Here is a 26982-nt window from a genome sequence, read left to right as displayed (position 1 = left end):
TGTTAGAAAGCACTGCTATTTGTTTTTCCCAGCATTCAGGGCCTAGTGGTATGAGACAGGATTCTTCTACATTGGTCCTGGCAAAGGGTCTATATTAGGGAAAGTAAAGCTACACAGTACTTCAGACTTAACATTTCTATTCACCAACCCATTTTTATGCGCATGATGAAAATTGAGGCTGGGCATACTTGTTCAGAGATAGTTACAACATGACAGTCCTCACAAAGTGGCCAGGGAGGACTGGCACAGCCACCCCATCGATCATGGCTCCAGGATAATATCCTGAACGAGCAGCAGCTGGCTGCGCTGGACTCCTGACTCGAGCTGCTCACCAGCTATCTGCTGCTGGAGACTCCTCACTTCTGCCAAGACTCCCCCTCAACATTTCTCTGCAGTTCTCAGCAATCATGCAGAAAATACAACTGTATAATAGAGCAGCAAATTCATCCAATACCATAGATGCTGTACATACAAACAAGATTAATATCACTGAATAATTTAGGTTGTAGGGATTTCTGGTAGTTTCCAGTTCAATGCCCAGGCCAAAGCAGGATCAGTTACAGCAAGTTCCTTATGGCTTAGTCCAGTTCTGCACTGAGTATCTCTAAGGATGTTCTCAGCCTCCCTGGACAATGTCTTACAATGCTTAACCACTCTCATAGGGAAAAGAAAATATTTCCTTGGATCTCACTGGCAATTCTTGTGTTCTGGCTTGAGGACATGTTTTTTCATTGTAATAAATCTCCAAGATGAACCTGGTGTCTTCTTCAAACTCTTCCAATTAGGGCATGAAAGATTATCCACAAAAACAAACAAACAAACAAAAAACCAAAACAAACTTGTTTTCTTTTCCCTATTTAAATTATTTCAGCCAAATTTGAAATTGTTACACTCTTTGAAGCATTTTGCAATCAAATGTTTTTTCTGGAGGACTGGAAAACACTTTGGGGGGAAAAAACTTTAAGATGTACAGAAAGAGCCTGTTGAAGATCTTATTCTGCATATTCACCAATTTAAACTGAGTACTCTGTATGAAAAAAAATGAAAGGAAAAGTTTCCTTTGTTAGTACCAAAATCTTCAAGTCTTAAAAAAAAAGAAAAAAATCAAGGCAATCACATCCTGTAGTTCTAAAAGCTGCTGCAAGAATCAACACAGTATTTTTTCTCCTAGGAAGAAGAAAGTTAGTTTCCCATCAGGCGATCACAACTGAAACAATTCATCCACACTGTGATTAAATGAAACTTTCAAAATGTACTCAAAAGCTACATTCATTGCTGTAAGGAGGAATGACCTCCCTCATAATGAACTCCGAGACTAGCAGCCAGCTTACAGAGGTTTTATAATGGCCAGTTTTGGCTTCAGAGTAACTGGTAGCTTCCTTTTGCAAGTTGCATAGCAGATTTGGGGACCTGCTGAGGCGTTGAAGAACCAGACTCAGAAGTTGGCACTGAGGCTGGAATATGTTATTTTTATATTAAATATACTACAAACCTGAATTTTAGCTTTTATTTTAATTTTGTATTTTGATGAGCACTAGAACTGGATTACTTAAGGCAATTTCAAATGCTATGTTTTAAATAAACAGATGAATGAGAAGAAAGCCCTTGATGTACTAAAGGAAATGAGCTGGATCACGGTATGGGCAACACTCCTGAATGCAGTTTGCCTCCTAAGATTCTAATCCATCTAAGAGCCAAAAGACATCCTATCTGCACCAGAGAAACATAACATATGAAGGAAGGCTGAGGAAAAGCTAGGGGGATGAACTACAGGGCCAGAGGGTTGGACAGATCAGCTGCAGAACAGACCTGCCATGAGAGGTGCACCCCACAGCTGCACATCATGCAATTAAATGTTAAGAATGGCCTTTCCTATAGATGGATGCACAACTGGCAAAGTTGAGATAGTAGTTTGCTAGTGAAAAATGTCTCTGAACCACACCTTTTGGGGTCAACACCAAACTAATGATCCTATTCCAGAGACTGAACCACACCTTTTGGGGTCAACACCAAACTAACGATCCCGTTCCAGAGACCTCATTTTATTGTAATCATCAAGAAGTCATCATCAAGAAGTCATTCCATTAGTCAAAAGACCATTAAACAAACAAAAAAAAAAGAGTTTTGTTTGGGTTCTAACACCCTATGTTTAATTTTGCAGGACACCTGACTAGAACAATCTAATCAGCCAAAGAATGAGTCAAGTAGTGGGGAGTGGGGATGGCTGAAGTATTCACAGTGACCTCTACAGTTTCCATACATTTTTCTCCAGCACACACACATTATTGTCAGAGGTGCAGTGGTAGAACAGGAGAACATGCACAGATTTCATTCTCTCTAGCTTGTGTTGTTATTAACTACAAGCCAAGTCAGAAGGAAAGAGATGCAAGAACAGCTGCATGAACTTGTTTCATCTGAAATAAAGGGTGAAACACCACAATTTCACTGCAGACCCCATGAAACCAAATCTGCTTTGATGAGTCTGACTTGACTTCTCTTCAGGCATACCCAGCAACAGGGATTGCCACAGCCCTTCAAGCATGACAGTATCCCCTCCACTGGCCTGTATCTGCATCTGTGTTACTACTGTTTGTAGCACAGTAATGGAGATAAGCAAAATATTTGCCATTTTCTTTCCTCTGTAATTTAAATCTACTTTCTGGCTGCAAAGCAAGTGCATGTTAAACACATAAGCACCATAAAGACCCTAAGACTCAGGCATGATGAACTTGAGGGAAGAATGTGATTCTGCACTAGCATGAAGTACACTATGCAATTACAACCACTACAAATATTTTATGTAGAAGATTTATTGGCAAACCTCCACAGAGCCTGTAATCCTTAGCACAATTTCCTGTGCTCTTATTAGAGGAAGATAACCTTTTGGCAATTGTTTGTATAAGATGACAGTAATTGCTCATGATAAAGACCTTAATTAGTGGAAGATAAAGTATTACATTAAAGGAAGTGACAGCAAAATAGATTCTGTATAATTCTCTTTTTTTTTAATAGTTGATAAAACTAAAAAAGTCTTAAAATTGAAAAGAGCACAAGAAATTTTTAACAAAACAGAGGATGGGGATTGCAAAAACACTTTCCAGACAGCTGCAGATAGCTGGACAGCACATTTGATTTTCCCTTGGGTTGTTTGTGGGTTTCTTATTGGAAATAGGAGGAACTGTGATATACACAGACTTCTAATGAAATGTTGCAATGGAGTCCTTTGTTACCGTGTGACTGGGACACTGCATGACCACGTGCTTTGCTTTACTCAGAAAAGAAGCCTGAGGAATTTTAATCAAACACAATCACAACACAAAATACAGCGTGACCAAAAGTAATCTATGGCATCTTGTCTTAGACAAACACCTTCCTAAAAATTTAGCAGTTTCTAGCCTTGGTCAAAAGAAACCCCAAGTCCTAAAACATGTGATAAATGGAGAGGCATAGAAATATGAGGATTATGAAGCATGATGGCAAGGATAGGCAACAACAACTCCATGCCTGTAGGTGCTCCGAGTTGCCACAGCAACAGAGTTAGGCTGGAGGAGGCAGGAAGCAGCGAGGAGATATCTAGGACTGCATCGCAAACCCCCCCATCCTGCAGCTCATACACACCACTGAGTGCTGGCAGCTCCAAGACATATAAATTGCAGAGGGAAGACCACCAGGAAATATGCAGACAGACCCCAAAAATATTTACCCAATATTAAGTGGACTTTGTGCTGGCTTTAGTTCTGCAAGTACCAGCTCCTGGATTGATTTCTAGAGACTTCTACCCATCAAAAGAAAAATGCAGGCTTAAGAAACAAGGCACTGAACAGCACACCTCAGCCAGCAGTTAAGTGCTGATCCCACCTCTGTCTCAGGTCGAGCTTTTCCTACTAAACCATACCAGTTTGCACACAGGTACTGTCAGGAGCACCCTCACCCTGGAGGAGAAGAAGCTGCACATCTCAAACTCTCCCTCAACAACTAAGACCAAGACAGACGCTATAAACATAAGCTTTTACCAGGCAGCCAGAGACAGAACACAAAATCACGGCTTGCTACGGTCTGGCCTGCCCCTTAATTACATGTCAACAGCACACACTAAAGAAACATTTATAACACTTAGAGCTCAATTCCTTTTCAGCTACTCGCAACTGCTGCTCCGGGGTAGAAAAACAGAGTAAAGCCAATCCATGTTTAGAAGCAAAGACCAAGGTTTAAACAAAAACATGCAACCACATCGTTCATTTGGCTGTGGGGAAAAAATTAAGACAAACTCTCTTTAAAGCAAGAAGGAAAGTGAGGAACAGCAAAAGGCTAACTCGTCCCAGAACAGGAGATGACGTGTAAGAGCTCCCCACAGCTGATGACTACCTGCACATCTGGCAAAGAGAGTGCAACTGGGAAACATGGGAAAGCAACAAACTTCAGGGAAGCGAAGTCATACCGATGCAGCTGAGCTCTGTTTTTCATTATTTAGATCCTGAATTGGCAAGGTGCAAAAGCACAAGAACAGAACCTGGTCACTAAGGTCAGGCATGAGCATACACTTCAGCAGTAGCTTCTGCAACACTTGATCACAAAGAGAAATACCACCCCATTCTCTACAACACTTATCTGGCTGCCCGGAAAAATCCACCTGGGTATGCCTGGGGGTAGAAGATGCAGGCAAAGGTTCCTTCCTGGGTCCCACTAAGAAGAGGCTCACCTGGCTGCCCTGAAGCACCCATCACCCCACGTGTAAGCAGGAGGGTGCTGCTCCCCCAGCTCTGCCACCGCCACCCCCGCGGGCGCCCGGAGCTCAGACAGCAGCTGAGCAGAGCATCACAAACATCCGGGTGTGGGGACGTGGCCTGTGTGCAGGGCCCACATCTGCCTCTGCCCAAAGGGAATAAGCATTTCATGGAAGCATTGTCTCCAGATGTGAAACTACTTTCTAAAGCCAAAGGGAACCCGGAAATGTATCTCTCAGCTTGGCCGGGCCTCAGAGCCTAATGTGAGACACTCATGGCAAACCTGGGCTTGTGCCAGCAGCAGCTTGAACGTGGAGTTTTCTTCCTCCTTTACATAGCAAAAGGCTTGAGGTTTACATTCATGATCCTGAGCACACACAGACACAAAAAAGGAACAAGGAAACCAACCAAGTTAAGGAAGGTGGTAGAAAGAAATGGAATCCCATCCCTCCTCCTGCATGGAGTCACCAGGTCTCTGAGAAAACAAACTGGCAAACTAAGGCAACACACAAGCCTTGAGACAACGCTTGTATTGAGCACATACACAGAAATAATGCTGCCAAAGGGCCAAACCCAAGCCCTGCTGAAGCCCAGGTGATTCCTGTAAGGCTACTAGAAGCTCATTTTACAAACCTGTGAAAAACTTCAAGCTCTAGCAAGATTTTGATCTACAACATACAAAATAAATCCTGCTCATCTCTGTGTGTCAGTAAGGGCAGCCAGCCATATAAAGCACAATATTGTGTATATGGACAGCTAATTTGCATTCATCTGCTTTCCTCCAAATAAATACATTTTTTGTTCATTGGAAACCATCCAGAAAAAAAGTCACAGGTAAGCACTGTTACTAGAAATCACAAGAACAAGTTACTTCTGAAATACAGGATAAACATTTCAAACCTGGTCATAGCACACATGTATGTACCTGTACAGTATATAGAGAAATCATTTGTTCAGGGACTAACCAGAAGTAAATAATACCTATGCACCACTGAGCTGTACTGAGCACTTTCCAATCCCCCAGTTTTCCTCTCCTCCAGCCAAGAATCTGCTCAGAGCAATTCACTGACAGGGATCCCAGCTGAAAAAGCTCTCTCCTCTTTGTAGTGTATCCTTAAGCACTACCCTTGAATCACACCCTCTAAATGGCTTTGCCAGCTCAGAGGCAAACCAGGCAGCAAAGGACAGCGACATCCTCAGTCTGCATGTGACATCAGCTGGGTAACATATGGCCCCAGTGTGGAAAGCCAGTAGTGCAGAAATATTTGCACCATCTCCTGTGCACCTGAAGAATTTGCAAGTTGGGTTCCTGTGAATGCACCTCCACTGGGAGGAACTTTGAAACAAAGCTACAGGAGGTTGCAGAGATGGTTTTACAAGCCTCGCTTGCCTGATTGGAAACACAAGGATATTTTTCTTAGCAACTGACATCTCCAGAGACTCGCTGCTTTCTGAAGTACAAAGCATGTGTGCAGTGAAATTTGAGGTGTCTCATATGACCTTCATATCTTTCATAACCATTCCAGGGAAAAAAATGCATCAGCCTGCGGCACATCTTTTTCTGATTAAGATGGGATGTCTGTTTTGTTTTCTTTTAACAACTGAAAATCATCATCTTTCCAAGCAATTGGAAAAAACTCCAATTTTTCACTGTCCTTGTCTCTTGTGTCTTTAGTCTCTACAGTGGTAAAGCAATGGCAGGTAAGTCATGGAAATATTAAATCCATTGTTACCCCCAACCCAAAACAGTTGACTGAGCTCAGCTCTCTTCCTCAGAAACTTTAAACCAGCAGTTTAAATGGACATGAATCATCATAATTTCTACTGTGCTATTTGTCACAAGCGCTACCACATTTGTTTTTGAAACATTGCCCTGTAAACTGCAAGTGGCTGAATGAAGTATTTTACATGCACAACTCCCAGTCTTAGATTAACACTTAATGGCCATACTCCTCCACTGTTCATATCATGTGTGTGAGAGAAAGCCTGTCATAACATGTTCCACACTTCAGGCAAAGCATAAATAAAATAGCTGTAAATTTAAATGATGTTCTAACTGTGCCATTTAAGATGGGTTGTTTATGAGTCTTCACTGAAGAAATAGGCCATGGTTTTAAATACTGAAAAAAACCAGAGAGATCCGCTTAAGAAACATATTTGCCTTATTTTAAGGTCAACATTTAAATATCTGCATCTGGTGAACATTTTATTTCCATGGTACAGCATACAAAACGCTAAAGACAGATCCAGTTGCTATTTTAATTCACTTCAGGGCTGTAAAATACGGCCCTATTTTGACACAATAATATGTAGCCACGTTTGTTAAGAAAATCATTAGCAAGGCTAAGGGAGTATTGGTGTGGCTCTAAAGCATTAGTTGAAAATCTTCAAAGCAGGTAAAACAAGTACTACACTAAGCTGTTTATCTTTATATAATATTATTTATAGTAATCTATATTTTTAGATAAAATTATAATATTAATCTATAGTATTTTTCAGTAGCTACCATACAACTTAACCACCATTCACCCTTAGTTTAATCCTGTAGAGGCCAAAACTCTTGAACTCCTTGATACCTGAGTCAGACTTTTTACTTATGCCACCATGAGCTACTGCCTTCATCACTACAGTATTCCATCTTCTGGAGATGACAGTGAGTACAGCTGCAGTCCTGCAAGTCCTCTGACTTATTCCAGCGGAGGCTGGGACTCCCACAGACAGTGGGTGAGTGACACCGCCGCCTCAGGTACTCTCAGCATCACTTCAGAAGACCAAACCACCCAGGTAGCAGATGAGTGGTGGGAATGTGCACTAACAGGGACTGAGAAATTAGGCTGGGAGACCACTGAGTGCTCTTCACACCTGCTGTTGTCCTTGCTGTTCCTTGCCAGGCCCCTCAAGCCAGCTGATGCTGCACCAACCACACAGCCCGAGCTGGCACCAGCACAAGGTGCTGGGTCAAGAGCTGCACCTGCTCAGAGGCAAGCAGGGTGTGAGAGGCCTTTGCACACAAATGACATCTGCATGCACACACCTGAAGACCAAAACACCTTGGCATCCTTGTGCTGGATGTCTGGTTGTTAAAACCATAAGGAAGACATGTCACTGTTCAGCCATTTGTTCCTCAAGTTAGGAGAGGAGGAGGTGAGCTATCTTCACTTTCCTTACATTAACTTAGCACTTTTATAATGCAGCAAGTCAATACAGGACACAGAACATTACCATGTGCAAATGTGGCTCACACTGTTGAGTAATACCGCTATTTTAAACCCTCTGCTGCTAAGCAACACTGACAGTATGGTTAGAACATTTTGGATATACCGAATGCTTCAATTCTTCCCCCCCACACACGTGTAAAAAAGCTGCTCCCGCACTGCACATATATCCAGAAGCTATTCAAAGATGGGGGCTTCAGTTTTTGTCAGGTTAATTCTCCTCAGCATTTAAAGGACCCTGGTCATGTTTGTGCAGAAGCAGCCCCTTAAGAGATAAGCAAATGAGGCCTCTTGGTTTGCATTTAAGCACCCCAAAGGCACCATTCCTGGAAAGCTCAGCAATCAGTTTCTTGTACTGGATACTCGCAGCTAACAAGGAAATGGAAAAAAAATTACCAGTTCCCTTAATTCAAGAAAAATGTCCAAGGTTGGGATCCTCTCCAAATATCATACATACCTGAATTGTCAAAACAGGGCAGGTTATGTCCCTTCCTGTAAGAGCTAAAAGGGTATTTGTGACAAGCACCACAACCCAAAGAGTAGTTGCTAATAGCTAACATGAAAAATTTCCAGTGCTTGCAGAGCAACAAGGACAGAAGAGAGCATGGGGAAAGCACAGCATTTAATGTCTTAAGAGGAAGATTTGGTGAAAGACTTCTGTGAAACTGCATTTACTACACTGAGGAACACTTATTTAAAACCCTTCTATTCACTTATACTTCAGTAAGAGAAGGGGTGAAACCGAGCTTTGAAGTCTCTCACCCAGGGTCTGCCAACATTAAGTCCCTTTAAACTGATCTCACTTTGTGGAGGAATTTTGCATTTTTCTGTACCAAGCAAGCACTGCAAAATGGCCCAAACCTAATTTGGTTTCCTCTTGGATGGATTGTTTCACAAGGCTTGACTGTGTTTTCTCAGGCAGAAGTGTACCTCTGAGATGCGACTGGTTGAGAAATGCTGCCCAATTCTGATAGAATATACTTCAAACTTTTCATAAGCTTACTCCTCTCATTGTTATTCTAATTTATTCCGGAGTACTTCATTTTGCCACAGACATTAGCGAGGTTACAAATGCTCATGTCTCTTCAGCTATTAATTCTATGGCATTTTTCACTTCATTGTATATTTACCCGTCTATTAACCTACATGGATGATTTCATAGCTAATCATTTCTTCTAACACCCTTTTAGACACTTGTGACTTCAACCCTGAAGATGTAGGTGGTTGGAAAGACTTGCTTGTCTTCCTCCTCCCTCCTATGATCTAAAATTAAAATGATGTGACCAGGACAACATATCTCATATCCTATACTTCTCTGACAGACAGCACAGGTCTAGACCCAATTTCCACACAAAAAAGTGAATCACTGTAGAACAGCAAGGCAAAGTGTCTCATAAATAAGCACATTACAGCCTCCTGGGGAGAGAACAATCATAGACAGATGTAGAATACACATTTGGGTATCAAATAGGTACCGTTTAGTAAGATGTTTTGGATAAAAATAAATCGCTTATCTTCCATTTGACTGGTTTTTACTGGAACAGACCTTAAAGCAGCCAGATGAGAACCGCAGTAGTGCATGATTATGCAGCAGCTGAAAGAGGTGGTCTTACTTACAGAAAAAGCATTTAGAATAGAGTCTCTTTGGACCATTTTCTGCTTATTCCCAAATAAGATCCAGCACTTTCTGCAATCAAGAGGAGCTGGTAATGCTAATCCCATCATGTATGTCTCCTCTGATCTGCAAGACAACTGTCTCAATGATCAAACGCTGTAGAAGAAAACATTGTTCAATCACAGCAGCCTCCAACCTGCAGTATTTAAAAGCCCTCTGCAGCTATTGAAAGGCAACTCTTTTTTCTCATTTCATCATGACAAACTGCAAAACAAGAGACTACAGCATGACTAATGAATCCCTCAATTCCCATCTGCCAACACAAGTCAGTCGGTGTTTCACCCACTCGCCCCCAACCCTTCGCGCTCTGCAGCGTCTGCTGAGCCCAGCACCTGATCTGCCTCAAAACAGGATGGCAGCACACGCCACACAGCCAAATCTTCCTGGCAGGGCACTGGTCACTCTCCCTGGCTGATACTGGGAGACAAAAGGGTGTTTCTGATAGCTTTCTCTTCTCCTGTTCCATTGTCAAGTTTCATTGGCTGTAAATCATGAAGACTGCAAAGAGTTAATCTTCATTTCCATGTCCAATATCAAGGTTTACCTTCAGGATGGTATGAGACAGGCACAGATCACTAGCTAGTCTGTAATTTAATGATTTGCTTGCAATTTTTCTTTTTTCATTAGAAATCTCCTTTTTTTTACATTAAAACCATCAATTCCAAAAAAGAAAAAAAAAGGCAGCTTCTTTCTGAAGCATTTCCTGCCAAATTTAAGGATGAAAAATTGAGCAAATAATTTAGATATGCTTAAAACAATGTACCCTCAAAGGTCCAAAGTACTGAAAGGGAAAGACAGAGTGGGAGTGATGCAGTTCATTCTCTGTCTATTTCAGTTGTCACTCAAGGACCTGATTTGTGAGCCCAGTGAATCAAAATGATCCTCAATTCCTCTGTTCCCTCTCCCTTTTCTTCAGTTTGTTAGCAGTGAGTCCCACCAAATCTGAAATCAAACACTCCTACAGTTTTGCTGACAGGTAAAGCCCAGAACACAGATACTCAGTAACAGCAGGATGAAAATTTACTGAAGGTACCAAGAAGGGGAATCCACAGCCATTTTGATGCAAGTTTGCTCCAGCTGGTGAAATGCAAAAATGCAACCAATCTGCCCACCCTGCAGCTCTGCAGTGTGAGGGCATTCTTGTTCTGCTGAGAAGCAGCCATATGCTGTCAGCTGTCACAATCAGCAAAGATTTTACAGCATTAGCACCTACAATGCTCAATTAGGGTGAAGGCACCTGCTGAGCGAGGCGAAGAAAGCAGACTGCTGTCATCGTAGACTGAATCCTCTGCTATACAGATAAATGGAGCTGAACACACAAAAAAAAAAAAAAACAAAAAACCCAAACCAAATGGATGGGAGGGAATATCCCTTGACTAAAAGGACAAAGCAATAGTGAAACCAGGGCACATTTTATCAAAATCTGAGATTTTAGAAGTTTGAGGTCATGGCCTTTAGGAAAGGGATATTTAGTTAAATATCACCTTTCCAGACTTTCCATATACACATGGCACCATTATGAAGAACCAGAAAGTCTGTGCAAATTAAAAAAAGCACAATGAAAATCAACAGAATTGTCTGAGTAGCAATTCAGCTCATATCAGAATACGTGTTTCACAGAATATTCTAAGTTAGAAGGGATCTACATGGATCATCGCAGTCCAGCTCTTTGCCCTGCACAAGACAGCCCCAAGAATCACACCACAAGATCATGATTTGATGCCTGAGAGCACTGTCCAAGCAATTTGTGTGCTCTGTCAGGCTTGGTGTTGTGACCACTTTCTGGGGGAGCCCATTCCAGTGCTCAGCCACTCTCTGAATGGAAAACATTTTTCTAATGTACAACCTAAACCTCCCCTGACACAGCTTCGTGTCATTCCCTTGGATCCTGTCACTGGTCACCAGAGAGAAGAGATTGGTGCCCTCTGCTTCCCCCCTGTGAGGAAGATGTAGACTTCCCTGAAGCTCCTCTTCTCCAGGCTGATCAGACCAAGTGACCTTAGCCATCCCTCATACAGCTTTTCCTCCAGACCCTTCACTATGCATAAAAAATGTTTGCATGCATAAAAAATTGCATTGTTCACATACCTAAAAAAGGATAAACAATTTAATGACTTTAGTGCTTTCGGGAACATACTAAGTAACAATCCAGCAGCAAGTTCACTAAGAGCAGGCAAAAGTTGGCTTTGTGCCACCATAAATCCCACTAGTGCATGCACAGGATGCCACAATTAGGAAAAGATTGGTTTTTGCATTCATCACTTCCTGTTCACAATGAGGCAAAGAACTCATTGGTGAGAAAATGGTGCTATTAATGCCAGGGATGTGGATTTGCTACCTGTTGGGCTATTCACTTAAGAGCTGGACTCAATGCTCCTTGTGGGTCTCTTCCAACTCAGAATATTCTGTGATTCTGTGAAATAAGTAGTGGCTGCCCAATGCTGGCATAGAGAAAGTCAATGGGAACACACTAGTCATACTGTCATGAAGGTACAAAGGACAAGCAAAAGACAATGGCAGTCATTCATTTTCTAAAATGACGTGTTGCTGCAAGACTTTTGGGCAGTGCTTCCCCTTAACAGAATGCAGCAAATATGATTGAATACCCTTCCCCCGCCTCTTTCACTTGATTTTCCAAACAGAACAAACACCAAATGTTAGGCAGTGTCACCCATCATCCAAGAACTCTTCCAAAAGCACCTGGTTATAAATAACAATGCCTGGACTCTCAATTTTTGATGCATCGTAACCGAATCACAGAAAAAGTAAATATTCTTCCTAGGAAACTGGGAACAATTTGTTTCCATAGCAGCAAAGACAGTGATGAGTAACTCGGGCAAACAGCTTGAGAATTATTAGGAGCACAACATGGATCAGATGATTTACATACAACATAAATAGTGCAGAAGGTGACAAGAACAAGCAATAGCCTTTGAAGTATGAGAATTATACAGCCAATCATCAGATCTAGATTTGTCTCTTTCACTTTCTCCCTGCACAGAGTCAGGAGAAAACTGTCAGCACAGATGGATAAACAGCACTGGAGGAGATAGGATGGCACCTCTGAGTCATAATGCTATAATCCCAAACAACAACAACATCTGCAACAGCCAACATCTGCATAAAAACAGCAGCAATTTTAACAATTTTAACAATTTTCAAAGTCAGGCGTAAACCTTGTTTAATCTACACTCTGCAACACTGTCAACTGTTACCTGAAACAGCCTGACAGACATTGTACTGATCTGCTTGTGGAAACTGCACATCAAAACAACATCCATTCAAAGCTCTTTTCACCAGTGAAACGAGTGTTATCCATCCTCAGCTTTGAGGGCACTGACACTCAAGTTCAACACAACACAAACCCATGAGGTGAACCCAAGTCAGGCTCCCAGTCATTTGTCCTTAGCACAGAATTTCACACCCTCCCTTCCCCAGTTTGCTCATAAATACCTGAAGTCATTAGAGGATCCCACTTTAATATTGCTGTGTCTTGGCTCCTTAAACCTTGAACTAGAATTTTGGTTCCAAAGCTAACTGAATACATTGACTGTAAACCAGCTGCAACAGTTTCTGAAACAGAACATTAGCTAAAAAAAACAGAATTCCACAGCACTTAAAGCACAAAAAGATACATATCAGCTAGTTATCTAATGTGATAGATTAAACTACCTGCAAAGTTTTTCTACATGAATTCACTTCATTTTGCTTATCAGTAATGCTGAAAATTGCTAACAGGCGCATTTTGAGAGCAATATTGCCAAAGCCATTATGATACTGCAACCTTGAAGGCACCTTGAAGACTGAGTAGCATTGCAGCTATGCCAGGGCTAATCCACTTAAGAAAATCAAGATGAAACTCCTCACTTGACATTTCTGAGAACAAGGTGACAAAGTTTTAACAAACCTGTCATTGAAGGTACTCTGTGTAAGACAACTCAAAGTTTTCATGGAGATTATATCCAGCCTACAGTACAGATTGTATCCACACAGCCTGATGCAAACACCTAACTGAAAAAATTAGGTGGAGCAACTTGGAGGACAAAATTATTTTCTTCTATATAGAACAACAAAATATTCTGCTGTCCCCTTCAGGTTTCTAAACCCCACAGTACACAGGCAAGAAACCTCCCCTTTAACTAATGAGCATTGGGCCCAAGACAAGCTTTGAAAGAAGCTAGATCTGGTATCTTCCTCTTTGGGGAATTATCTTTTGCAACCATCAACTAGTCTTGAAATAACAGCATGGGAAAATAAGCACTATGAGAGTCCATCCATCCCCTAGGAAATAAACATGTCCATATGTATATACAGAAAAAATATCTATAGCATGATGTTTGTGGGAACACGGGAAGAGGAATTTCATGTTGCTTAAAACATAAGTAATGATGCCCAGCTGTGTCAGAGCAACAACCTGGTATTCTGACTCAGTGACAAAAGCAGATGTTAGAAAGTAAATCTGGCCATTTTTTGCATCTCTTTTCCCTTATACTCCCCAAGGGTTGGAATTGCTGTATTAAAGCTGTTAGTGGGTACTTGGAACGTCGCCGAAATTTTCTCTGAAATCCTGAATCTTTTCTTACCTGTAAATTACAGCCTTCCAAAATTAACCCTCACCATGACAGCTCTTACAGACCTTGAACAGCTGCACTCAAGTCTCAGTGACACAAAAAAGCCCCAAAACAAGACACTGGCAAGTATCTGCAATTCATTCATATCTATAATGAATTTTTCTTTTGTTATCTCTGTCTTTCAAAGAGAGAAGAGTCCTTTAAGTTAATTCAACTCCTGTTTGCTCATTTGGAAGCACTTGAGGTTGAATTCTATTAAAAATACTGAGGCCAAGCCAACGTGCACTGGGGATCCTGGCAGAAGAACGCAGGCACATCTCTTTTGCTTTCTAAATGATATACATGAAGGCCCTTTCCAGGAAGGAATATTTTTACATTTCATTGCTCTCTTTCAACTCTCCATTTTGCACTTGCTCCTCCTGAGTTCACACTGTTAGGCCACGTTTCATTGCTTCCAAAGTCTCACAGCACTGCAAAGGACCAAGAGGCCACCACCAGAGTATCACCCAGCCAAGCTCAGCCACCTGAGTTTGCCGTAGCTCTGAAGCAGCTGCAACCACCGTGCTCAGCCACAGCCAATTCTTCTTTTCTAGGGCATATTTGTGTTGATTTACACGCAAAGATTCCATATATTGAAGTTCCCATCCTTGAATTCCCTGGAGAAGGCTGCCCACACAGCATGCAAGCTGTTTAAAAGCTTATCCCTGTGCCAGTTTGGTTTGCTGTCTAGCCAGGAAATGATTCTGCCTCCCCCTGCTCAAAGGACATCAATGTTATTCAAGTGCAGCAAGAGCAGCCATTATTTCAGCTGAAAGGAAAAAAACCGTCACCCTTTGAGGATAAAAACTGCAGGAAAGCTTTGGGGCAAGAAGAAAAGACCCGGGGAAGAAACTCCCAAGTGCCTAAAGGGCATAGCTACTCTTTGATGCACAGAGAAGGATCTTGCTAAGGACTGGATCCTGTTTAAAGGGCTGCATAAGTAAGCTGAGACCTTTTCCAAGCTCAATATGGAAGCACTGCAGTGTTATTCCAGTGCCAGCAGAGCACGGTAAGCAAGCAGCATGTGACACTGACTTCACAGAAACCTCTTCTGGTGGCAAATGTTAGCTGAGTCTTGACGTACCTGGCGAGCCCAAGGAGGCAGGGTCTTACCATTTAAATCTCAAACACTTAAAGCACTGCCTGCCAGATCAAGGGTACCCTCACACCCACTGGCAATGCCCTCCTTCAAAGCATGCCTAAATAGACTCAGGCTAAAAGCTAAGGACTGAAGCAGCCAGAAGGAGTTTAAGGATCACTTGAACGGGAAAGCTCCCTGGTTGCTCTTAGGCCAACAATGCCCTTGTGGTCGAAATGGGTTGGATTAAATTGAAGCACATCAGTCAAGAGGCCAGTCCCTTCAGGCACTCTTGACAGCTAGCACTGCCAGAGCTCCCTCCTGCCACCCCACATAGTTACAGAGAGAGTCTCCTCAGCTACAAGGCTAAAGTTAGCTGGTAACATGGAAACCTGTTCTCACTACCCACATCCCCAGATGTCAGATTAATTTAAATACATTTAACCATATTAAAAATCTATGCGTTGCCAGGAAAACAAGTGCACCAATTTGTGCCTGTGAGAAATTCAACTGACAAATCCAGAAGCAACACAAAAGTGATAAACAGGTTAGATAGTGGAAATAATCATGCATTTAGCCTTGGCTGTAATTTGTCAATACAAGGCTTTTAGCAAGCAAAAAGCATTTGCACAGAGACCTAGAAAATGAAGCACTGCCAAAGAGATCAGCTGCTAGAAGCAACACTGCCATCTCATGATTTTATTTCAAGTTTCATGATATTCAGTGCTTTTAACAGGGCTTCAGCTTTTCAACCATTAAACATGAGCTATAAGTTGCTTAAAACAAAATACAAACCCAAATTTTCTAGCCTGGATTTTATTTCTGATAAAAAGCCTAAATGTGTAACCTTTAACTATTGACCAAGAGGCAAAATTGATAAACTCAAAGCACAATATTCAAAACCAAACCATGTGCTTTTGGGTCACAGCTTTCCAACAGCCTGACTTTCTGCACCAGACTGCCATCCTCATGAGCTAGATAAGCATAGCAGCTCAGTTCACAGACAGATTTGAGAAGCTTTGACCCCCTGCTCTAACAGCTCAAGAGTCAACTTTTGGGCATCCAAGGGGAAAAAACCCAAACAAACAAGAAAGGAGCCTACACCTTCCCTGGACTACAACTGCCAGGAGGGACCAGAACATCCCAGAGCTTGGAAACTTTTCTAGTTCCTAGAAAAAACTAAACACACCTGATGGACAAACCACCCATAGATCCCCTCTCCCTCACTGACAATTTACAGGCAAAAGGTCACCAAGAGTCCTGGTGTGATGCTCATGAGCATGTGAAGAGTCATTTAAACCTGAAGCAAGAAGGCCTTTTGCTGCTCACATCAATGCCTTGCTCTTCAGCTGAGAAGGATGGAGACACAACCTGGACAACTCCTCTCAGTGATGTTTCTTGCCCTGGCTCCAGGTTCTCCCACCATGCTTCCCTTGGTGTGCAAACCCACTGCCATGCCTTCTCTGGCCTAGCAGGAGCAGGGAAGAGCCCTGTACTCACATCAATTCAAAGCATCCTCTCACTGACACATGCTCAAGGCCTCTCTTGATTTATTAATTTTATTTCATCCACGACAGCTGGAAGGCTTCTAAGTAGCTTTAATGACCTGTGGGATGGAATTATTCTGGAGGGGCAGGAACAGGTTAAGCCTGAGTGCAGATACTCGTGGTCCAAAGCAAGGAAGGCTGAGGAGCACACAGGGCAGAGCACCCCGACTCCCCCAGCTGCCTGACCCCAGCTGGCCTGCAGCTGCACTCCAGCACCAAAGCTGGCAGGAGCTGCTCAATGCCCAAGAGGAGTTTCTCTCAGGCCACATCTGCTCTTGGAGGCAACAAACCCGTGATGGTCAGCAGAAGAACACTCAGCTTTGAGAGCTGCGCTCTTGGTGACAGGTCTTGATTCAAAGGGGCACAACAGCAGATGCACTAGAAGAGCTTTTCTCATCTTCCCTCTCCATAACTTCACTTAACAAGGAGAGATTTTCTGGGCTATTATGTTTTCAAAGGAGCAAACTAGAACAGCTGGGCTTGTGACTTTTTTCCCTTGCAGAGGAACACCAGTAGAGGCCACCACAAACCCAACTGAGCAGCCTTACAGCCACAGAGGCAGGTGTGTGGGTCCACCCACACCAAGGAGAAAAGGGACTGGAGACAGGATCAGGGTTTCAATTATGTCTTGACCAGTGTTTGAACAAGGCATCAAAGCAAGCTTCATCACTGGCAGCCTTCAGAATCTCCTAATGTATTATTCAGTTTTGTTTTAACTCTTCTCTTCACTCTGAAGTTCATTATTATACTCAGAAGAGCCCAAGTGAAAAACCAGTAAATAATATGACAGTATTTCCTGGGCATCATGTAAAGTGCTGGGGCATTCAGCAAACAAAAATCCCACTGAATCTTCACTTAGAGGCTGGGGTTAAGCTGTCATCCCTACATCCTCTTGCAGTTCACAATAAAGCCTCATCTACTGATGTCAAATCCCTTTTCTGGTAGGAGAAACTAATAGAGGCCAGCTGTTTTTCCTCTGTTTTCTCCCCCGTTTAATCATCACCTCAAACTCCTATATATACAAAGGCCCCATCCTTATACCCACTGCCTCCTTAGAAAACTACTGGCTGATGAAAATAAGCAGAAAACATAGAAGAGGCCACATCTGTACCACCAAACAAGATTCTTTCAATTTAAGAGTTATGATTTGTCACTGGACTAACAAATGCAGCTCAAGCCAAGACATATTTCAGAGCTTATACACACCAACATAAACTCCACTCTGAATTGGATTAAGCTTTTGCTTAATCCAAAAGAAGCTTTCATTAAAAAGCCATTTTTATTTCCTGAGCAGGAAGATTTTCAGGCAACAACATCCAGAACTTCTGTAGGCAGTCTGCACTGTCCACCTCATTAATATACTTTTTAAAGAAACCATAAAAGCAGAAATACTCGGCCAGGCTCTCTGGCACTGTTTCTGGATCCTGGATGGGGATGCTTACCTCTCTTTGCCTTTTGCACTCCATAAAAATGACAACAGCAGCTTCAAGCAAGGCCAGATTAAAACCCCCCAGTGTGGTTCCAGCAGAAGCATTTCATTGCAGGTGTTGTGGAGACTGACCCAGGCATGAGGAGCTGCTCAGGTCTGAGCTGGGTGCACAGTCACAAACCCCAGCATTGCAAAGCAAGCCCACCTTCCCAATCCACCTACAGGCAGTGCTTGGACTGGACAGGCAAGAATAAACAAGCAACTGTGAGAAACTACTGCTCCCAGCTTTTCTAAGTCATTCTTCTCTGTTGAGTAATGTGTTATTGAGCATTGTGGGTCACTAATTGACCATCATAGATAAAGGCCATGTAAATCAAGATAAGAGTGGTCAACAGAAGGAAAGTGTACACATGCTTTTCCCCAACTGCTTATGCTACATATTGGTTACTGAACACACCTGTGAGCTCACAGATATCTTTACTTTTTAAACTCTGATAGACCTCCCTCAGTCACTAGATTGATAGTCTATAAAGAAAAGAAAGAAGCATGGCAGAAGATTTTGATGTTGGAAAGGTTTCTGCAAAGAGGATCAGAGAGAGTGTAAGATCCTCCCTATTCCCTCAGGACAAGCAGTACAGTTGGCTTGAAGTGATGAGAAAAAGAAATTTAGACTGGTTATTAGGAAACTATGAGGAGGTGGTGATTGAGGGAAGAGGAATAAAAGAAAAAAACAAAGACAAATGCCCAGCTCAGGTGTAAGGACCGGAACAAGTCACCTAGAGCTGCCCCCAGTGTCAGCACCTGGAGGTTTTCCAGAAGGAGCAACACAAATGTGTGCTGGAATTGCACAGGGACTGCAAGGAGCTGGGGAGAACCAAGGGGATGATAGATATCAGTGTGTTTTCTCATGGTGACATGATGACCAGATTTAATTCACCTTATTTTGTTTTACAAATGCTTTCACCAACAGCCATGTATCTATTAGAGAGTTGACAGGAGATTAGCACTTAAGGGAAATGCATTCACTAAAGGTGAATGGCAATTTAAGACATTTTCAAAGGTCTGAATAGAGGAGGAGAAGCTCTTAGCCTCAACAATTCACCCCTGCCTAATATCATGACTTGAACTACCACAGTGAAGCAAAGACCCATTCCAAGGCATTTGACAGGGTTTTAGGAACAGCAACATTGTAATTTCCTTTTTGATCCAAAGAGTTCCTGGGAATAAAGGCTTTCTCCACCAATTTCAGCTACCCAGATACCTTTTAGTGGGTGGTACATGACAGAAAAGGGTAATTCCTCTGGCATTTTGTTGTTTAGCTGTAAGGAACTGTATTTTGAAAGCATAACAATTATTTCTTATCAGGTCAGTAAAATAAGGTCGATCATGCTAGGGTTTTTATTGACTCAAGAATAGTACAACTAAGCTCTTTTTTTCCTGTTTTATGCTCATATATGCTAATCCTTCAAAATGAAATTTTGTAGAAGTTACTTTTCTTTGTTTAACTATGAAGTTAAAGAAATGATACCGTAATGCTCTGGATAATGTATAACATCTTTTGTCCACAGATTTTTTGGCATCTCTGTCCTTTAAGTTGTCACAGAAAGCAATAAAAAATATTAAAAAAGACCAGGAATTTCTGAAAATCTTTTATAGTTCATTAGTGACCAGATCTTTCCAGTATCTCCTAAGACTTATGCAATTCTTTCCACACATTGGTATTGGCTGCACTCCATAAATGTAACTATTCAACATACATATTTGTTCTGTTCAGTCATCAGTTTCTTAAAAGCAATTTTTCCATTCAGGAAAAGTCCAGTTCTGAACCTGTAATTCAATAACCTTAACCACATAACCGTGGCAAATTTCAATGACAGTTGTCTAAAACCCAACAGCTATATTTTAGACACACCTTCACAAGAAGTGAAAACCCCACCTCGATGATTCAAAACACTCAGTAGTGCTCTTCTGAATGTCAGAAAACACTTCAATGAGTGTCTGTGGAAACACTTCAAAAACACACGCACCTTTTATTCCAGTAACAAGGAATAAAATAATTTGAAATATTTTGTGTGCGTACAAAATCAGTTACATCACACAATTCACACATGGAAGTAGCTGAAGAGTTGGGCAGTTCCATGGTGAGACAGAGGACTGAGGTGCACCATGGCTCCCTGGTTTCTCACCCTATTAGGGAGCTAATGTGCCTAATGAGAGACTGATGGCACTGGCAACTTTGATGTAGATCCTTTATGTGATTGAGCAGTGAGAACAAGCTCCCAGCTACCAATCAGCACTGTAGGAGGCATCCTGTTTATTTCTGTTTTCTTTTTCTGTTTCATTGAAACACAACAGTCACTGATTATTCCAAGTGGCAGAAAATGTAAAAAAACCTTAGCTTAAAAACAATAGTTTTTTTAAACAAATAGTTTTTTAATACCTAACACTGGCTATACTACTTATTCTGGCTTCTTAAAATAGTGACCTGATCCTTCAACAAAGGTGGCCACAGCTAAAGCAATTACTTTGACTAGCTAATGTATAGAGAAATGATAAAAATTTCATCAACCCTTTAAAATAAATGTTAGTTATTTCAAGGTGAAAATGGAAAATCATCTTGGTTTGACTGATGCCATTTCCATCATCCATCTCTGGTTGCCTAGTTTCAGCATTATGCAGTGATCATGTGAATGAATACTCATAAAATGGCCTGAGTCGTTACATAATGCTTAAACAACAAGCACTCAGACTAAATCTTCCAGTAACTAAGTATTTGAAAGTGTTGGTCATAACCAAAATTACTAACAGTCTCTAAGCCTGTATGATAAGTTTGGATGAGATACCAAATGTGTACTAACTGAGAGTTGAAACTTGACCTCATTGCAGTCTTTACCTCACAGCAGGACATTGCAAAAAGTTATGTATGATAAGTTATATATGACTCCAAGGTCACATAAAGCTATTAAGAGTTATATATATTCCCACTGATGTTTAGCATCTATTTAGTATCTATTTAAAATTTGACTTGCATCGTTTTCACCTAGAGTGTGGTGACAAATCACAGCATTAAGTTTCCCTGTGAAGTTTGGCAGCAGTTCGAAAGACCAATTGTCTGAAAGAACCTTCTCAACTACTCGATAATAAACCTACAAAGTCTTTTTTTGTGCCAGGGATTTCTCTCCCACAGTTGTGTGTCTGTATTTCCCTGGAAGGGATGCAGGAGAAATGGGGTAAGAAACAACCCACTAAGGTGTGTTATGAACTGTGCAAATTAAGCCAGAGTCATTTGGAAGGGGCCTCAGGAGGTGAATAAATCCCATCTCTCGTTTACAAAAGGGACAGTTCTGCAGTTAGACTTGATTGCCAGGCCTTGACCAGCTGAGTTTTGAAAATATCCAAGATCAAAGTTTCCATAACCTGAGTGACTTCCAGCACTTAACCCCTCTCACTACAGTTTTTTCTTCTTGTGTCCAATAAAAAATTGCTTTTATTGCTACAAGTGACAACTGTCCCCTGTCCTTGTGGTGTGCACATACAAGAAGTATTTACCTCTGCTTTCTCACACACATCCATTATGATTTGGGGATCAGACCAACCCCTCAAGCCCAGGCTTCCTCCTTCCCTCTGACTCCTTTCTCATATGCTCTGGTCCCCTAAATAGTTCACTGGATTTCTGCTGGATTTCCCTCTCTGATCTCTCAATAAAGCAGTTACAAAGAAGTGACAGATCAAGGAACAAAAGTCATTATTAATCTGCTTTGAACATTTTAGTGGTTTTCACACTGACAGAACAGAGCAGCACCAGTGAATCCATCTCTGAACAAGCAGTGATCATAACAAAGCACCCCAAAGGGTGAAGGGTGTGCTCTTTTCCTGAAACAGAGAGAGGTTTTTGAATAACTTCAGTCTCATTGACCCCTTGCTAAGAGCCACCACACTTGTCAAAAGTCTTCTACCATAACAGAGAAAAAATAATTGCACTGTAAAAACAACCAAGAGCCTTCAAGACAGCATTTGGATAAAAACCAAACTTGCTAGACATGAAGAGTTTATTTCTTTTTATGATGAGCTGCAACAGACACCTGCAAGTTCAACAGCAATTCACATAAAATATTCCAGCAAATCTGCATTTCACGGTAAAACAGAAGGATTACAATACCAGATAAATACTCTGACCATGTAGAAGAGATTTGTTATATTTATATGCATGTATATATGTGCCAGTGCACATATGTGCCCTAAGCATTTCCAAAGGCTTAGAAGAGGGAAAACCTCCGTGTTCTGATGGATTTTACAGGAGTAGTAATCTGTTACAAATAAATACAATTTAACTGTTCAAGCCCCGACTCAGCTTCATGAAACCATCTGAGAAACAGCATTCTGCCTCCCTCCTAATAAACAAAACATGACCTTCCACATTGGTGTAGAATTCTTTCAGCTCAAAAAAAAAAAAAGGGAAAAAAAAAAAAAAGAAGGCATTTCTTAGGAAGTTAGGAAGTGCTTCCCCTCACATGAACCACCTCCCTATCAGGAGTCTGCAAAAAGCATGAGGCTTCAAACTGACCTACACCAAATGAAAATCATGTAGCAGCCATTTATAGTTTAAAATACTTTTGAGTGATTTACTTAGTAAGTGCATTTTAATGATTTAAAGTTAGCAGTGTGCTAACTTAGCTAAATTAAGTTGGCAAAGAGAACACACAGGTGTGTATAATGCTAAAGATATCACAGTCAATGCACTCATGCTGGTTTTCAGCCTGTACAAGTAGAAAGGTTGTCAAGATATTACAGAGCAGTGCAATATGTGTCCAGAGAGGAATTCAAATATGCAGCTTCCACCATCAAGTGCCTGATCAGTTTGGCTCATGAGGGTACAAAGCAAACACCTCTGTTTCCACTTCATGGGTTTCCACTTCAACACCCATCTTCCCAATGGTTCAGCCAACAAACAGCTAAGTGGCTTGCCCTTTGCTGGAACTGGATGAGGCATTTTTCAAAGTCATTTTACAAAGCAGAATAAAATGGAGAGGGTTTTAAGATAAGACTACAGATAATTGCAGCAAGTTTTTCTCTGCATCCCAAGCAAAAAGGAGCAATAATGTACAATAATTCAGGTCAGGTGGCAAACAGCAAGTTATCACCACTCAGATTCCCATTGTCTCTCTGTCTAGCACTTAGCACCTGTTTGGACTGGTCCTGAAAACATCACTTTCTTGAGCATTCCATCCCAAGAACTGCTAAAGCAGCAAAGTGCTAACAGCTAGGAGCAGCTGGTTCTAGCAGCAATGCAGACAGAAATTGCTGGGAGGAGGTGGGACAAAAAACATTCTCAGCCAGTGAACTGGGAACTGAAGAAGGAAACAGAGTCCAACAACTCGCTGTAAAAGACACGGCACCTTAAAAAACCCAGAAAGTTTACACCTCCTTAGCACAGGTAACTGTAAGTGTTCAAGTTCTTTGCTCAAATTTAATGAATAAATGATAGTTCTCTCTTACAATGATTTACAACCAAATTAATATGGATTGATCATTATTAATGAAAGACTAAGTAGACAGATCCTCCTAGAAACTCCAAAAGGTAAAACAGGTACAGCCTTAACATCTTCACTCAGAAAAGTCACTACCAGTGACAAGGTGAAAAGCTGAGCAGAGATAAAGATGCAACTGTGGCCAAAAGGCACCCTCCATTTCTCCTCCATCACATATTACTTAGAAAGAAATACCAAGATCTAAGCCTACAAGGAAAAAAAAAAAACTTTCAGTTTCTTATTTTAAGTCTTTAAAATAGAACTCTGCTGAATCTGAGCATCACTAAGACCTACACCAGATCAGTAATTATCTTTGCACATGCTCCCCTCTGAAAAATGGCCTTACTAACTGAAACACATCCAAGTGAAACTCTATTAGGAAAAAAAAAAAATAAATCTAATTTTGCTTTTTGTGAATCAATTTCAGACTCTCCCAGGACAGTGAAAGTCCTTTTCCTAGCTTTATTTTAAGAGTATTACAAAAATTTGCCTCAAGCGCAGGACGGAGAAATTGAAATTGCTGGTACTCATGGGCTAAAGTTCAATTTTTAAAGTTTTCTCAATTTCTACAGTTGCCAAAAGGTATGCAATTTAAATTTCCACTTCAGCTTATTGCTTTAATTACACAATGTGTATCTTCAACTTAGGTAATAATTATATACTTGGTAAGTAGATGCTAAGACTAACACACAAGTTGAAGGATATCAGACTTTGGGCAAGTAGCAGAAGAAGGGGAAGAAACATATCAGGATACAGAGTATTGCCATAAATCTTTTTCACAAAGCAGTCACAAAGAAAGCATTTATCTGAAACTGAGTAATTTAGTGCTGTGTCTGTCTGCTTTACAGCTGCAAATTGAACTCTAAAACAGAAAAGAATGTACTAAACCTGTTCCAAATGACCAGATGTGCACACTCAAACACCATTCACACCATTCTGGTGAACAGCTGGAGCCAAGTTTGACAAGGGCAACGCTGCAGTTTAGTAGTGACAGACAATATCATGTGAATTATAACTAAGTTATATGCTTCAGCCAAAACCAAACAAAAAGCTAGGGACACTGCAGTGATCCTTTAAATAGCCAGGGAACACTAATGCTAAATTCAACAGGCAAAATCAGCACTGACCTCTTATAACAACACACAGAGACCGAACAGCTGGGAGCAAAAAACCCTAACAATTACTATTTAGATTAAGAGATAAATGCACTTCTGACACAACTGCCAGTCATCCCTCCTTGCCACTCCTCTTGTCCCACATTGTGGTGTAGCTTCAGAGCACACAAAATGACTTCCTTGTTAGTGCAACTAAACCCAGACGTGTGCTCCAGGTGCACACAAAGCACCCCAACCAGAGCTCATCTGACACAACCCTCCACCCTCCAGTAAAATGTTCAGCAGGGACCCTGGGAGCAGTGGTTTCACTCCACAGATCCAATCCTAACGAGCCACAGCGCTGAAGACACGGCCACCTCTGGCTGCACCTGCTGGCGTGCACAGCCCTGCCCCAAGCAGACCTGCACCTCCTGCACAAGAGCCACAGCTCCCACCAGGCCCAGCAAGAGATGAGGGTTTCCACTACTGGGCTGCAATGAGCCATGGTATGTCTCCATTTTGACTAAAATATCATAGAATCATAGAATGGTTTGGGTTGGAAGGGATCTTAAACTAATTCCAGTCCCACTACAGTGGACAGGACACCTTCCACTGGACAAGGCTGCTCAGAGCTCCAGCTCCTTGAACACTTCCAGGGATGGGGCATCCACAGCTTCTCTGGGAAACCTGTTCCAGTGCCTCACCACCCACATGGTAAAGATTTTTTCCTAATACCTAATCTAAATCTACTCTCGGTTTGAAGCCATTCCCCCTTGTCCTGTCACTACATGCTCTTGTAAAGACTCTCTCCATCTTTCTTGTAGGCTCACTTCAGGTACTGGAAGGCCACAATTGGGTCACCCCAAAGCCTACTTGTTAGCAGGCTGAACAAACCCAGTTCTGTCAGCCTTTCTTCACAGCAAAGGTGCTCCATCCCTCTGATCAGCTTGGTGGCCCTTCTACCTGAATAAACTCTCTAGAATCTCAGAAGCTGTGCTACAGCTTAGCACCACAATTTCAGCATCACTTGATTGTTTCACTTGTTCACCAAGTCTGCTCTGCCAAACCAAAACACAGTTTAAAGGGGAAACTATAGAAACTAATTAAAATCAAAAAAATCATCAGATCTAAAGGCCAGAGTGAAATGAGTCACACTAACTTGACTCCCTTGTGACATAACTTTTACCTCCTGATTTTTTCACATGCACCATTTCCTTGGCACAGATACTACTCTGAACCCTGATCAGCTATTCAAGCACAGCTGGGGAGTTATGGTGGGTGGAAAGAGATGTGCCATAAAAGCAAATTAAAAACTAAATAAAATACTTTCTTAAGCTTTCCGCATAAGCAAAACACTGCTACACAAAACTACCTCTGAAACTTTGAAAACCTAAGCTGAGGTTTACACAGATTTATCACCTACATGATTATTGTGTGCAGCATATACTCAAGGAGCTTATGCTTTTGGTTAGGTTTCAAAGAAAGACAAATCAGATTAGCAGCAGTCCCTAGCTAAGTACCCACAATTAGAGACTACTGAAATGACTTTTTGTTCTTAAACTCTCATTTTCCTGCTCATTTTATTTATTTGCTAGTCCAGTCGTTTAGAGAGAGTAATTCAGATTTGGGGAAAAAACCCCAACTGCAGCCACCACCTTAACCCATGGGGCCAGGAGGTGCTTCCCAGAGCTGGCCCTGCACAGCCCTGCCAAAGCAGCACACTGCCAGGCTGCACCAGCCAGCCCAAGCACAAGTGCTCCGACCTCACCAACGCTGCAGGATCCCTCAGGATGCTGCTGAAGGCAGCCAGGTGAGCCATGGCTGCCCTGGCACCTACAGCCCACCCTCACTGCAGAGAGAGGGACAAGTGTGAGCTCCCCAGACCTCCCAGCTCCTCAGAAGGGCTCCCCACGCTCCAGCTTCCCTCAGACGTGCACCTTCTCACAAAGACTTGAGCCAAAACGAGTGTGCATCACTGGCAGCATGTGGCAGATCACATGCAAGTTTAAAATACAGCATGCACATGGTCAAGAGTGATCAGATGCAACTATTTCTGCTTACTAGCTCCACACGTGCTGGCAG

The 26982-nt window shown here is 41.8% G+C and overlaps 1 protein-coding gene across 3 annotated transcripts in view; it reads right to left on the bottom strand.

The window, feature by feature from the left end:
• Nucleotides 1-26982, bottom strand: part of GPM6B (glycoprotein M6B) — a 107378-nt gene that overhangs the window by 55968 nt on the left and 24428 nt on the right. Inside the window, exon 1 of one of the 3 annotated variants that reach the window (XM_071430517.1) lies at nucleotides 8397-8512. The exons of the other annotated variants lie outside the window; for them this stretch is intronic. Within the exon in view, the coding sequence (XP_071286618.1) occupies nucleotides 8397-8499 (103 nt within the window). The 5' untranslated portion in view covers nucleotides 8500-8512. Of the gene's footprint in view, nucleotides 1-8396; nucleotides 8513-26982 lie in introns of those variants that run through there. 3 annotated transcript variants of the gene reach the window in all.

Source organism: Agelaius tricolor, unplaced genomic scaffold (assembly GCF_023055355.1).
Source record: "Agelaius tricolor isolate 1412-34295 unplaced genomic scaffold, bAgeTri1.0.p SCAF_7, whole genome shotgun sequence".
In the NCBI taxonomy this organism is placed as follows: Eukaryota; Metazoa; Chordata; class Aves; order Passeriformes; family Icteridae; genus Agelaius; species Agelaius tricolor.
The sequence above is the reverse complement of the archived record's forward strand: the minus strand, read 5'-3'. Positions and strand labels throughout refer to the sequence as shown.